Source organism: Mauremys reevesii, linkage group 17 (assembly GCF_016161935.1).
Source record: "Mauremys reevesii isolate NIE-2019 linkage group 17, ASM1616193v1, whole genome shotgun sequence".
Classification (NCBI taxonomy): Eukaryota; Metazoa; Chordata; order Testudines; family Geoemydidae; genus Mauremys; species Mauremys reevesii.
In genome coordinates, this window is record NC_052639.1 from 5493505 (window position 1) to 5508685 (window position 15181).

Sequence of the window (15181 nt, forward strand, 5' to 3'; positions counted from 1 at the left end):
ACTAATAGAACAGTCCATATGGAAAACGACAGACTAGATTATCACACTGCTGAGAACTCCCCAATGCAGGCTGGCTCTCTGATGGTGTGCAGCTAGCAGAGGCAGGTCTGTGGCCCCCACTCCCAGCAGATGTGGAAGGAGTGGGCATTCGGGGTGCAAGGAGGGGAGAGGGTGTGGCAGAGGAGACTTCACCATGACCAGTCCTCCCCAGGCATTACTTAGAGCTGCGCCTGTGCAGTTCTCACTTGTGATGGGCTCAGGGACCCCTGAGTCAGGGCATTGCAACCAGCATCCGGCAGCTCACCACACTTGAAGGCCAATGTGAAGAAAATGCTGAGACTGTAGAGTTAAGGGAAGCACTCGGGAGTCAAGAGATTCTTAAATCAGCGCTGCCCACACAGCCATAGCTCTCCCCTCCGTTGCATATACAGTCTAATTACAGATACAAGGTAACAGCTTCAAAAGTGCCTAAGTGACTTAGGAGCCTAAGAGTTCCATTGACTTTCAATGAGATTTACACCCCTCAGTGTCTGTCACTTAGGAAAATGGGATTTAGACTCCTAATGACTTGGAAATGTTACCCCACCTCTTAATCCATGATAATGGGCTCCTGCCTGTGCTCCTTTTCCCAGTGCTCCTGCCTCGTGTAGGATGCAGGGAGTCATCGGGGGGCTATGGACCTTGTAAGCTCTCAGAACAGAGTTTATTAATAAGGCTATAAATCTGTCACGGAGGTCACAGAAAGTCATGGATTCCATGGATTAAACACAAAAAAACAGCTTACAAGAAGTGGAAGATTGGACAAATGACCAGGGAGGAGTATAAAAGTATTGCTCAGGCATGCAGGTGTGAAATCAGGAAGGCCAAATCACACTTGGAGTTGCAGCTAGCCGGAGATGTTAGGAGTAACAAGAAGGGTTTCTTTAGGTATGTTAGCAACAGGAAGAAAGTCAAGGAAAGTGTGGGCCCCTTGCTGAATGAGGGAGGGAACCTAGTGACGGAGGATGTGGAGAAAGCTAGTGTACTCAATGCTTTTTTTGCCTCTGTCTTCACAGACAAGGTCAGCTCCCAGACAGCTGCACTCTGCAGCACGGTATGGGGAGGAGGTGACCAGCTCTCTGTGGAGAAAGAAGTAGTTCGGGACTATTTAGAAAAGCTGGACGAGCACAAGCCCATGGGGCCGGATGCGCTGCATCCAAGGGTGCTAAAGGAGTTGGCCGATGAGATTGCAGAGCCATTGGCCATTATCTTTGAAAAATCATGGCGATCGGGGGAGGTCCCGGATGACTGGAAAAAAGCTAATGTAGTGCCCATCTTTAAAAAAGGGAAGAAGGAAGATCCAGGGAACTACAGGCCAGTCAGTCTCACCTCAGTCCCTGGAAAAATCATGGAACAGGTGCTCAAGGAATCAATTCTGAATCACTTAAAGGAGGGGAAAGTGATCAGGAACAGTCAGCATGGATTCACCAAGGGCAAGTCATGCCTGACTAACCTAATTGCCTTCTATGATGAGATAACCAGCTCTGTGGATGAGGGGAAAGCAGTGGATGTGCTATTTCTGGACTTTAGCAAAGCTTTTGATACAGTCTCCCACAGTATTCTTGCCAGCAAGTTAAAGAAGTCTGGGCTGGATGAATGGACGGTAAGGTGGATAGAAAACTGGATAGATGGTTGGGCTCAACGGGTAGTGATCAATGGCTCCATGTCTAGTTGGCAGCCGGTATCAAGAGAGGTGCCCCAAGGGTTGGTGCTGGGTCCAGTTTTATTCAATATCTTCATTAATGATCTGGAGGATGGTGTGGACTGCACCCTTAGCAAGTTTGCAGATGACACTAATCTGGGAGGAGTGGTTGATACGCTGGAGGGTAGGGATAGGATACAGAGGGACCTAGACAAATTAGAGGATTGGGCCAAAAGAAATATGATGAGGTTCAACAAGGACAAGTGCAGAGTCCTGCATTTAGGACGGAAGAATCCCATGCACTGCTACAGCCTAGGGACCGAATGGCTGGGCAGCAGTTCTGCAGAAAGGGACCTAGGGGTTACGGTGGACGAAAAGCTGAATATGAGTCAACAGTGTGCCCTTGTTGCCAAGAAGGCTAATGGCATTTTGGGTTGTATAAGTAGGGGCATTTGCAGCAGATTGAGGGATGTGATCATTCCCCTCTATTCAGCACTGGTGAGGCCTCATTTGGAGTACTAAAGAATCCTGTGGCACCTTGTAGACTAACAGACGTTTTGCAGCATGAGCTTTCGTGGCAAGCTAGAGTAGCTTGCTTCTTGCTTGCATATATAAACCTGCCCCTGGAAATTTCCACCACTTGCATCCGAAGAAGTGGGTATTCACCCACGCTCATGCTGCGCTGCGCTGTTAGTCTATAAGGTGCCACAGGATTCTTTGTTGCTTTTACAGATCCAGACTAACACGGCTACCCCTCTGATATTTGGAGTACTGTGTCCAGTTTTGGGCCCCACACTACAAGAAGGATGTGGATAAATTGGAGAGAGTCCAGCGGAGGGCAACAAAAATGATTAGGGGGCTGGAGCACATGACTTACGAGGAGAGGTTGAGGGAACTGAGATTGCTTAGCCTGCAGAAGAGAAGAATGAGGGGGGATTTGATAGCTGCTTTCCTGAAAGGGGGTTCCAAAGAGGATGGATCTAGACTGTTCTCAGTGGTAGAAGATGACAGAACAAGGAGTAATGGTCTCAAGTTGCAGAAGGGGAGGTTTAGAGGTTGGACATTAGGAAAAACTTTTTCACTAGGAGGGTGGTGAAGAACTGGAATGGGTTACCTAGGGAGGTGATGGAATCTCCTTCCTTAGAGGTTTTTAAGGTCAGGCTTGACAAAGCCCTGGCTGGGATGATTTAGTTGGGTTTGATCCTGCTTTGAGCAGGGGGTTGGACTAGATGACCTCCTGAGGTCCCTTCCAACCCTGAGATTCTATGATTCTATGACTTTCTGTGACCTCCGTGACTTCTGCAGTGGCTGGTGCGGCTGGCTCCAGTGCTGCCTGAGCAGATCAGGCAGCCCCTAGGCCAGCTGCACCAGCTGCTGCTGGGGCAGTTTGGGTGTGAAAGGGGGCTCAGGGCCAGGGCAGTGGGTTGAGGTGTGGGGTGGTGCTTACCCTGGGGAGGGGGGCGGCTCCCTGGAAGTGGCTGGCGTGTCCCTTCAGCTCCTAGGTGGCAGGGCCAAGGAGCTCTGTGCACTGCCCCCACCCACAGGCACCACCCCTGCAGCTCTCATTGGCTGCAGTTCCCAGCCAATGGGAGCATGCGGAGCCCCCTGGCCTTCCCTCCCCCTAGGAGCTACAGGGACACGCGGAGCAGGATAGGGAGCCTGCCAGCCCCACCAATCCTCCCCCACAGCAGCAGTGGGGGTCCCAGGCCACCCCCCCAGAGCACCCGTGGCCCCCCTGGACCAAGTTTTTGTTAGGGGTATAGTACAAGTCATGTACAGGTCATGGGCCGTGATTTTTTGTTTACTGCCCGTGACCTGTCCATGACTTTTACTAAAAATACCCGAAACTAAAACATAGCCTTACTTATTAATAATCCTTAGCTCTTTGTAGCACTTTTCATCAGCAGATTTCAATGTACTTTACAAAGGTCAACATCTTTATCCCCATTTTACAGGTAGGGAAACTGAGGCACACAGCAGGGAAGTGACTTTTCCAAGGTCATCCACCAGGTCAGTGGCAGAGCTGAGAATATGACCCAGGTTGCCTAAGTCCCATTCCAGTGCTCTAGCTAGTGGGCAACACTGTTCATGCCATACATCAAACCAAAGTGGTGCATGCAGTGGGCCTGGTGCTGCATTTCACCCTGTGCGAGACAGGGGCACGCTGAGAACAGCCTGTGATCAGAGACCAGTCAGGCTATGGCTTCCTCTATTTGTTCAGGACATTTAAAACTGTAGACTAGATGCAACTGTAGAACTAGTACAATATAGAGCGGTAGAGAAAAGGCCTCGATGGCACAACTGATATTTCCTTGTTCACCTCTGAGATTTCTGGCCCTAGGTAATGGTGGGAGGGTGAACAGCCTGACTAAGAGTACAAGAATTCATGGAATCTCTTGTCAGTTCTGAGGCTCATATTTTACAAGGGAGGTGCATGACTGAGGCTGTGATATGCAACTCAGCACATGCAATTGCATTGCATCAGCATGCAGATACTAGTGCTAAAGGAAACACCATGCTGGATGGAACCAGCCATAGATAATTAACCAAACAAGCCAGTTTCCCCAAGATGATATTTGACACCAACTAAAGTTTTAATTCCAAAACACTTCTCAGCCTTCATTTCCTCAAACCCACTCTCCAGCAGGAAAAGCTCCACATTTCTCCATGCTTGGGGGGGTGGGGTGTTAGTTCAAAATCTTCTTGGGTGCCAGCTGCTGGTGTCTGTTGGGGCTGTTTGCTCAGCTGACTTTCAGGGAGTTTAAATGGCTCACACTGATAGGGCACTAAACCAGCCAATCCTGAGGCTGCCTTGGTCTCACCCCAGCAGGGATGCCCCTGGAATTGGCACAGAGGTAGAACAGTGTCTATGTGTGGAGTTAATCGGGAATAGCTCTTGAATAATTCCATGTGTAGACAAGCCCCTAACCCAGGAGTCGGCAACCTTTCGGAAGTGGTGTGCTGAGTCTTCATTTATTCACTCTAATTTAAGGTTTCGCTTGCCAGTAATACATTTTAACATTTTTAGAAGGTCTCTTTCTATGTCTATAATATATAACTAAACTATTATTGTATGTAAAGTAAATAAGGTTTTTAAAATGTTTAAGATGCTTCATTTAAAACTAAATTAAAATGCAGAGCCCCCCAGACCAGTGGCCAGGCCCCGGGCAGTGTGAGTGCCACTGAAAATCAGCTCCCGTGCCACCTTCGGCACCCATGCCATAGGTTGCCTACCCCTGCCCTAACCTAATAGAGAGTGGCTTAAGCTCCTGTCATGAGGTTTAATATCCCTTCCCAAATGTTTATCAGTAAGTATTCTAACTCTGAATATTCTGGTATCCATAGAAATGTCCAGTTCCTTTTTTAATCTTGCTACGCTCTTGGCCTCAACTTCATGAGGCAGTGAGTTCCATAGCCTAACCATGTATTGTGTGAAAAAGTATTTCCTTTTTCCCATTTTGTATTTGCCAATTTTTACCTCATTGAATGCCCCTTGTTCTTGTGTTATGACACAGGGAAAACAGAAGCTCCTGATCTCTGGGGGGGACATGATAGAGGTATAAAAAATCATGAGTGATGTGGAGAAAGTGGATAAGGAAAAGTTATTTACTTATTCCCATAATACAAGAACTAGGGGTCACCAAATGAAATTAATAGGCAGCAGGTTTAAAAGAAAAAAAAAGAAGTTCTTCTTCTTCACGCAGTCAACTTGTCAACTTCCTAACTGAGAGGAGAGGAGGTTGTGGGAGATAACAATGTTTAAAAAAAAGGGACTGGATAAATTGGGGGTGGGGCTAAATATGGTGGCTATTAAGCCAGGATGGTGTGGGTCTAGTGGTGTCCCTAGCCTGGATGGATGGATGGATGGAGAGAGAGAGAGAGAGAGATGATCATTGTCTGTGTAGGGTTCACTCCTCCCTGGCAGCTGGCGGCATTGGGGACAGATACTGGATGATGGGGGGCTGGGATGGACCTTTGGTCTGACCAGTCTTTTCCCTTCTCTAGACCAGTTATTATGTTATACAGTCTTATCATGTCCCCTCTTATCATCTCCTTTCTAAGATAAGAAATCGTCATCTTTTCAGTCTTCATGCAAGAGTTTTCACAGGCCATTGATCATTCTCATCACACTTTTCTGACCCCCCTCGAATTCTGCAATATCATTTGTGAGATGGAGTGACCAGCGCTGTGCACAGTCCTATGAGCTCAGTCCTGTGAAGTGCTGAGTGCTGGGGAGGATGACCAGATAGCGAGTGTGAAAAATCGGGACAGTGGGGGGGGGGGGAATAGGAGCCCATATAAAAAACCCCCCCAAATATCGGGACTGTACCTATAAAGTCGGGACATCTGGTCACCCTAGTGCTGGGAGTGGAGGACCAACTGAACCTGTCCTATACAGAATCTTTCACAGCTAATGGAAAAATGGTCAGATTTAAGGTGGCTATGTTCAAACTGATATATGTTAAACTGCAAACCTACCGCACAGGGAGGAGTTGGTGGCACACAAATGTTCACAGTGTAACTTGATTGTCTTACACAGAATTTCAATATTCTCTTTCATCTGGCAGAGGCAGCAAGCCATGCTGCTGGGCAGTATTCTACAAACAAAAACAAGATTGAACAAAATCCCAGTATTCCTTCCTTCCATTGTATTACATATTGTGCAATGCACAACTGTCCTCGGCAACACATTTTTGTGTGTGTGTTTATTCTAGAGTTGCATGGGAAGCTATATTTTCCCCCAACTAAAATTTCAGTTGAAATTTTTTTGTTCAAAATTTTCCATTTGAAATTTTTTTTTAAATTGTGTGAAATTCTGAAGTGAAGCATTAATTTTCAGTTCAAATCAAAGCTTTAATTTTGATTTTTCAGAAACTGAACTGAAAAATGCAATTGGAAACAAAACAAATGTTTTTATTTCCTTTAGAAATTTCTCATTGAAAAATGTCATTGGAAACAACCTTTTTGACAAAACTCCACACATTCAGCAGGTAGCTTTTCTTACTATTATTTGATTACAATATTTCTATTATTTATTAGTTGCATTGCAGCAGTACAGAGAAGCCATAGTGATGAACAAACAGAACAAAAAGAAGAACCTAACTGATCTAACTGTATGTTGTCTTTAACAAGGACTTGCAAAAGGGAAATATTGGGCTGGTTGGTGTATAATGAAGGTCCAAAAGAATGTTGTAAACACAGTACAGGAAAGTTACTAACTGAAGTAACTTTTCTTCTCTGAATGCATTGCCATGAGCCCATAGAGCTCTCAATTACTGCTGAGTTTAGATACAAAGCTAATGGTCTCAAGCACAGATTATGAAATTGGAGCATTTACAGAAAAACAGCTGAAGTTAGTGCAGGGCCACCCAGAGGATTCAGGGGGCCTGGGGCAAAGTATTTTTGGAGGCCCCTTCCATAAAAAAAAGTTGCAGTACTATAGAATGCTCTATTCTCATGGGGGCCCCTGCGGAGCCTGGGGCAAACTGCTCCACTTGTCCCCCGCCCCTCTGGGCGGCCCTGAGTTAGTGTAAGGGCAAACCAGCATGTTTAGCATCAGAGGACTAGGGTACAGGAAACAAACTGAAAAATCAGAATTCTGTGGAGTACATTTCTGTGCACATCCCCGGGCTTCGACTTTCCTAGCTTAGCTGAACAAGTGAGCATGTGCTTTTCACTTGTTTTCTCAGACTAAATACCTGCTTACTGTGCTTGGTACCATGCCAGTGGGAAAGGACCTGTGAAAAAGCTGACACATACCAGCAGCTCTGATGTAGTATAGCCGGGTCTTTGGAAGGGGCAGGCCAGACGGGGCGTAGCCGGGTCTTTGGGAAGGGGCACGCCCGCAGGCCAGACGGGGCGTAGCCGGGTCTTTGGGAAGGGGCACGCCCGCAGGCCAGACGGGGCGTAGCCGGGTCTTTGGGAAGGGGCACGCCCGCAGGCCAGACGGGGCGTAGCCGGGTCTTTGGGAAGGGGCACGCCCGCAGGCCAGATGGGGCGTAGCCGGGTCTTTGGAAGGGGCACGCCCGCAGGCCAGATGGGGCGTAGCCGGGTCTTTGGAAGGGGCACGCCCGCAGGCCAGACGGGGCGTAGCCAGGTCTTTGGGAAGGGGCACGCCCGCAGGCCAGACGGGGCGTAGCCGGGTCTTTGGGAAGGGGCACGCCCGCAGGGCAGACGGGGCGTAGCCGGGTCTTGGGGAAGGGGCACGCCCGCAGGCCAGACCGGGCGTAGCCAGGTCTTTGGGAAGGGGCACGCCCGCAGGCCAGGCGGGGCGTAGCCGGGTCTTTGGGAAGGGGCACGCCCGCAGGCCAGGACGGGGCGTAGCCGGGTCTTTGGGAAGGGGCACGCCCGCAGGCCAGACGGGGCGTAGCCGGGTCTTTGGAAGGGGCACGCCCGCAGGCCAGACGGGGCGTAGCCGGGTCTTTGGGAAGGGGCACGCCCGCAGGCCAGACGGGGCGTAGCCGGGTCTTTGGGAAGGGGCACGCCCGCAGGCCAGACGGGGCGTAGCCGGGTCTTTGGGAAGGGGCACGCCCGCAGGCCAGACGGGGCATAGCCGGGTCTTTGGAAGGGGCACGCCCACAGGCCAGACGGGGCGTAGCTGGGTCTTTGGGAAGGGGCACGCCCGCAGGCCAGACGGGGCGTAGCCGGGTCTTTGGAAGGGGCACGCCCGCAGGCCAGACGGGGTGTAGCCGGGTCTTTGGGAAGGGGCACGCCCGCAGGCCAGCTCTGATGTAGTATACATGTGACATGTATCCGATGAAGTGGGGATTCACCCACGAAAGCTCATGCTCCAAAACATCTGTTAGTCTATAAGGTGCCACAGGACTCTTTGCTGCTTGTTTACGTCTGTTTCTGAAGTTTTTTTATTGAAGAATTGCCACTTTTAAGTCTGTTATTGAGTGTCTAGGGAGACTGAAGTGCTCTCCTACTGGTTTTTGAATGTTACAATTCTTGATGTCTGCTTTGTGTCCATTTATTCTTTTGCGCAGAGACTGTCTGATTTGGCCAATGGCAGAGGGTCATTGCTGGCACATGATGGCATATATCACATTGGTAGATGTGCAGGTGAAGGAGTCCCTGATGGTGTTTTAGTTGGGGGCTGAAGGTGACGGCTAGTGGCATTCTGTTACTTTCTTTGTTGGGCCTGTCCTGTAGTAGGTGACTACGGGGTACCCTTCTGGCTCCGTCAATCTGTTTCTTCACTTCCCCAGGTGGGTATTGTAGTTTTAAGAATGCTTGATAGAGATCCTGTAGGTGTTTGCCTCTGTCTGAGGGATTGGAGCAAATACAGTTGTATCTTAGGGGTTGGCTGTAGACAACGGATCATGTAACGTGGTCTGGATGAAAGTTGAAGATATGTAGGTAAGTATAGTGGTTAGTAGGTTTCTGGTATAGGGTGGTGTTTATGTGACCATCACTTATTAGCACTGTAGTGTCCAGGAAGTAGATCTCTTGTGTGGACTGGTCCAGGCTGAGGTTGATGGTGGGGAGGAAATTGTTGAAATCCTGGTGGAATTCCTCAAGGGCCTCCTTCCCATGGGTCCAGATGATGAAGATGTCATCAATGTAGCGCACTACAGCCCCCAACTAAAACCTCTCCAGCGCATCATCAAGGATCTACAACCTATCCTGGAGCAGGATCCCTCACTGTCACAGACCTTGGGAGATAGGCCAGTCCTCGATTACAGACAGCCCCCCAAACTGAAGCAAATACCAGCAGCTACACACCGCACAACAGAAACACTAACCCAGGAACCAATCCCTGCAACAAACCCCATTGCCAACTCTGTCTGCATATTTATTCAAGGGACACCATCGTAGGACCTAACCACATCAGCCACACAATCAGGGGCTTGTTTACCAGCGCAACTACCAATGTGATATATGCCATCATGCGCCAGCAATGCCCCTCTGCCATGAACATTGGCCAAATCAGACAGCCTCTATGCAAAAGAATAAATGGACATAAATCAGACATCAAGAATTGTAACATTCAAAAACTGGTAGGAGCACTTCAATCTCCCTGGACACAGGCTTAAAATAACAGACAACAAAAATCTTCAAAAACAGACTTAAATGAGAAACTGCAAAACTGGAATTAATTTGCAAATTTGACACAATCAACTTAGGCCTGAATAAAGACTGGGAGTGGCTGGGTCACTACAAAAAGTAATTTTCCCTCTACTAATTCTTCCTCTGTTGATATTCACACCTTCTTGTCAACTGTTGGGAATGGGCCACATCCACCCTGATTGAATTGGCCTCGTTAGGACTGACCCCCGCCCCACACTGCTTTTACTTGCATCTTTTCATGTGCTGTATATTTATACCTGCCTGCTGTATTTTTCACTCTATGCATCTGATGCATCTGAAATCTTATGCCCAAATAAATTTGTTAGTCTCTAAGGCACCACAAGGACTCCTCATTGTTTTTCCTGATACAGACTAACACAGCCACTCCTCTGAAAATAACAACAATGGAATCCTTACAGTTTTTCCAGGCTCCAGATGAATGGCATCTGAGTCTGACATTGGCTTTTTAATAGAATAATATCATCAGGCATTCTAATGATTCCTAGCTCTCAGAGTGCTTTTCCCCAGTAGATCTCAAAGCACTTCTCAGCGTTTATTTATCTTCATAGCACCCCTGTGAGGCAGAGCACAGCCGTTATCCCCACTGTGCAGATGGGGAGCTGAGGCTGCACGAAGTGGCCAAGTGACTTATCTAAGGCATATAGGTTTCAGAGTGGTGGCCGTGTTAGTCTGTATCAGTAAAAACAACGAGGAGTCCTTGTGGCACCTTAGAGACTAACAAATTTATTTGGGCATAAGCTTTCGTGGGCTAAAACCCACTTCATCAGATGCATGGAGTGGAAAATACAGTAGGCAGGTAGAAATATACAGCACATGAAAAGATGGGCTGTATTTTCCACTCAATGCATTTGTTAGTCTCTAAGGTGCCACAAAGACTCCTCGTTGTTTTTGCCAAGGCACATAGGTAGTCTGTGGCAGATCACAGCCTTGCACCCAGGCCTAGGGTAGTGCCCTGCTCACTTTCTTAACCTACAAATGGCTTTTTAAAATAGTTAAACAAATTCTCCTGCAGAGACAATGCATTACTTCTGATGGCAGCTTGGTTTTCAGTTTGCCTCTGTAATTAAAAGGTGACCAACCAAAAAGTAATGTTCGCACATGGCTGTTCTTTAAGACACCTGTTTAATTGTACTCTTAGGAGACGGCTTTGGTTGAGGTTATGTCCACACTACAGGTGCTACAGGGGCACAGCTGAAGGGGTGCACCCACACCACTGTAGCATAGATGCATCTACCTTGAGAGAAGGGATTTTTCCATCAGTGTAGTTAATTCACCTCTCAGAGGGGTTAGCAAGTTCGACAGAAGAATTCTGATGACTTAGCTGCATTTACACTGGGGGTTAGGTCCTCTTAACTATGGCACTCATGGCGCAACATTTTTCACAGCCCTGAGTGATGTAGCTAGGTTGATCTAACTTTTAAGTGCAAACCAGGCCCTAGTTTACGAGCAGGCAATAGTGGTGAAAGCACACTTCATATGTGCAGATGCAGTATGTTGGAACAAACTCTCCCCAAGGCCCTGCGGGAATGTTTTAGTTATGATATACTGGAGCTAGTGTCAATATTTCTCCAGGGGAACTGACATCTGTAAGCCTCTGATTACGGCAGAAAAATCAGCAACTCTAACACTTAGAAGTTGGGGTTTAAAGGCACTGTTTTTACTTTGCACTTTTGTTTGTTTTTGTTTTTTTTGCTTTTCAGGCAAGTAATTTTTCTAGCAACTGTAATCTGCATTGAATAGAAACAAAATCCACAGAGTACTTACAGTGTTTCTAACCGGAGTGATGTCATGAGAAGAGTCTGAAATGTCTTTTGAGTCACTTGTGTGGCACCTAGGTCCCTGAAAAAGATTTATAAAAAACAAACTAAAAGTGCAGGCCTGGTTATTTGAATTCTGGCCCGAGGACAATTACAAACATCTTAACATCATTTACATTTAGACCTCCCTCTGTATAGTCAACTGCACCAATATATTTCAAAACCTTTAGGATCCAGCCTATTAGATCTGTTTAAAATCATCAGGTCTGGAAGAGGAGGAGAGAATCCTGCTGATTTAGGGGAGGTAGGTGAGACAGGGATAGACTCATGGGCTCCACACGCTTTTTCATCTTCATCCCTGAATCCAAGAGGTCATCATCCAAGTGGACTGAAGGAGGACACTTCTCGTGGAGGAGATGAAGCTACTCTCTCCTTGGGGCAGCCAGAAGAAGGGGAATAGGACTAAGAGTGAAACCTTTGTCTCATTGAAGTCAATGGAAGTTTCGCCAGGATTTCATCCTCCATGTTTAAATACTCTTCCTGAAGGACCACACCCCAGCTGAGGTCTTGTCCACACACAGACATACGCTGATTTAACCAGAGCTGTATTCTTAACTGAAGTGGTTAAAGCAGCACTGGGTCAGGAGCAGATGCTCTTAGTTTGGTTTGAGTGCCTTATTGTGGTTTAGTATAATCCATTTTTAGAGGCATAATCTCTACTTAACTGCTCTTAAACCACAATCAGAGCAACAAATTTGCTCTGGTTTAATGGGTTTAGAAACACACCTTCAGTTAAACCAGTGCCCCTATGTGTATAGACAAGGCATGATTCAAGGAAACAGTTTGTTTCCTCATAGACCACTCCAGCCAAGGAGCAAAAGACCCACAAGGTGTCTGAGAAGGCCTCAAATTCAATCCCCAGAAGGAGGGGAAGTCTGAGGAGGAGGAGGAAGAGTAGCTATTTTATCTACGTGGAGGCTAACAGCCACCATAGCACCTGAGTGCTTCCTCTATGCCACTGAATAAACCCACCCAACTCCCTGGAGAGGTATCAGATCTATTAGCAGGTGGGGAACTGAGGCACAGAGAGAGGAAGTGACTTGTGTAGCCTTCCACAGGAAGTCTGTGGCAGAGCTGAGAACAGAAGCGATGTCTCCTACATCTCCTACATCCCACCCAGTGCAGGGCCTTACTGCCAGGATCCCCCTTCCTCTCTCAGAGGGCTCTCTCACAGCTAAGCAAAGGAGAAGGAAATGATTTTCCCAAATCCACTCTCACAAGATGAATGGCCAACCCCAACTGCTAAAATCCATAAGAAATGTAAAGAACAGCCTGTATTTTATCCAAGAAAGAGTTGAAAAGATCACTAAGAATTGTCTCCTAATTCAGACTCTGGTCAAAAGAATGTTCATGGAAGTAAAAGAAACAGTCACAGGGTTGGAGAGAAAATGGTGCCAGAGATGCTGAAGATAGTGTGTGGCAAGCATGACTCTGTTACTGTTACTAGAAGCAACAGGACAGATCCACGGCTGGAGTAACAGGCATAGTTCCATAGATATCACAGACTCCAAGGCCAGAAGGGACCATTGTGATCATCAAGTCTGACCTCCTGCACAACCCAGGCCATTGAACTTCCCCAAAATAATCCCTAGACCTGGTCTGTTAGAAAAGCATCCAATCTGGATTTAAAAATTGCCAGGTTGTAGAATCCCCCACCACCCTTGGTAAATTGTTCCAACCGTTAACTGTTCTCACTGTCAAAAATGTACACCTTATTTCCAATCTGAATTTGTCTATCTTCAAGTTCCAGCCATTGGCACGTGTTATGCCTTTCTTTGCTTCATTGGAGCTAGAGCAGCTGAGAATCTGTCACACTAATGTTACTAGACCAGTGGTTTCCAAACTTTAACAGCCCACAAACCCCTTTCACTAAATTATGAAATCTCATGAACCCTCTCCTAAAAATGAATATTTCCCCGGATTTAAGTTTAAATTTCCTCAGTGTGATGGATGCACTTGCTTTGCTCTGCATAGCTCTTGGAAGTCCAGAACCACTGGAGAAAGATAAAGTCTCAGGTCTGGTTCTGTATTTGGTTTTCAGATGTGCATACGAGGAAGACGCTTTCTCGCATAAGTATGTTGTTGAAAATGGTAACAAAACTGCAGCAGCTTTTTCTGCCAGAAGGGGGTACTCGTTTCTTAAACTCAGCCAAAAGTTGATCAATGACAGATTTCTGAAACTCCTTTTCAGTTCGTAATCACAGGAGATCTCAATCAATTTATCTTTTTCCTCAGTGTTCAATATCTGTGTTGAGAAAGTATTATCAAAAGGGTTGCAAATCCAGTCATTATCGCCTGGCATAGCTAGAGAGTATTCCCTGAAAGTTGTGCAAAGTCCTTTTAGGTGTGCAATTATATTGGTTTTAGTGCACTGATTCAACTGAAGTTTATGTTCTGCCAGGAAGTCATGAAGATTACTGAAACACTCAGTTTGATTGTTTTCCAAACAACTTTCCCAGAACGGCAACTTCTTTATCATGGATTCAACTTGTCTTGCACATTGAAAACTGTTATATTGAGACCTTGAAGAGATAAATTTAGGTAATTAATTCTTGAGAAAATATCTGCTAAATGAGCTAGGCTCTGGAGCCAGACATTATTTTCCATACAGCTGGCAAGGTGGAAAGGGTGGCTGTTGAAAAAAACTAGGATTTCCATTTTAAGCTCAAACAAGCGCACAAGGATTTTGCCCTGTGAGAGCCATCTAACATCATTATGGGTCAACAGAAAATTGTGTTAACTACCCATTTCTTCACAAAGTATGTGAAATATTCTGGAATTTGTTGGCCGTTATTTTATTAAATTCACCATTTTCACTGCATTGTCCAGCACTTCTCTCAGTCCCTCAGGCATGCGTTTTGTTGCGAGGGCTTGTCTATGGATGCTGCAATGAGTCCAAGAGACTTTAGATGCAACCTTTTTTGTTTGAGCTACAAATCCAGTATACTTCCCCGTCATTGATGTGGCCCCATCAGTGCAAATGCCTAGGCAACGAGACCAATCTATTTCCTTTTCTTGAAAATATGCATTAGTCAGATTGAAGATATCTTCTCCAGTTGTACGTTCTTCCAATGGTTGGCAAAACAACAAGTCTTCAACCAGACCTTTGTTCACATAACGTACAAACAGTAGCAAAATAGCTAGATTAGCTACATCAGTTGATTCATCCAACTGTATAGCATAATATGGACTCAAGTATCAGAGGGGAGCCGTGTTAGTTTGGATCTGTAAAAGCAGCAAAGAGTCCTGTGGCACCTTATAGACTAACAGATGTATTGGAGCATGAGCTTTCGTGGGTGAATACCCACTTCATCGGATGCATGACGAAAGCTCATGCTCCAATACGTCTGTTAGTCTATAAGGTGCCACAGGACTCTTTGCTGATAATCTGGACTATTTTTCACTCTCCGAACAATTGTGGTCTCTACATTATTTGACATGTCATTAATTCTTTGTGACTATGTATTATTGGACAAAGGTACCATGTCAATCCTTTCTGCAGCCTTTTCTCCAAGCATGCAATGAACGACTTCTTTTATACATGGACCAATCGAGCTCCCTGCTACGGTATGGGCTTCTGATGCTTTTG

At 46.5% G+C, this 15181-nt stretch overlaps 1 protein-coding gene and 1 long non-coding RNA gene across 6 annotated transcripts in view; one reads left to right on the forward strand and one right to left on the reverse strand.

Annotated features, from left to right (window-relative positions):
• LOC120385061 overlaps window positions 1-15181 on the forward strand; it is a 32366-nt gene that overhangs the window by 16205 nt on the left and 980 nt on the right. The gene's annotated exons all lie outside the window — the stretch shown is intronic.
• Window positions 1-15181, reverse strand: part of LRRC37B (leucine rich repeat containing 37B) — a 56410-nt gene that overhangs the window by 11070 nt on the left and 30159 nt on the right. For all 4 annotated transcript variants that reach the window (XM_039504160.1, XM_039504158.1, XM_039504159.1 and 1 more), the window contains 2 exons: window positions 11540-11614; window positions 6161-6279 (listed from right to left, as the gene is read on the reverse strand). In XM_039504160.1, the coding sequence (XP_039360094.1) occupies window positions 6161-6279; window positions 11540-11614 (194 nt within the window). The remainder of the gene's footprint in view (window positions 1-6160; window positions 6280-11539; window positions 11615-15181) is intronic.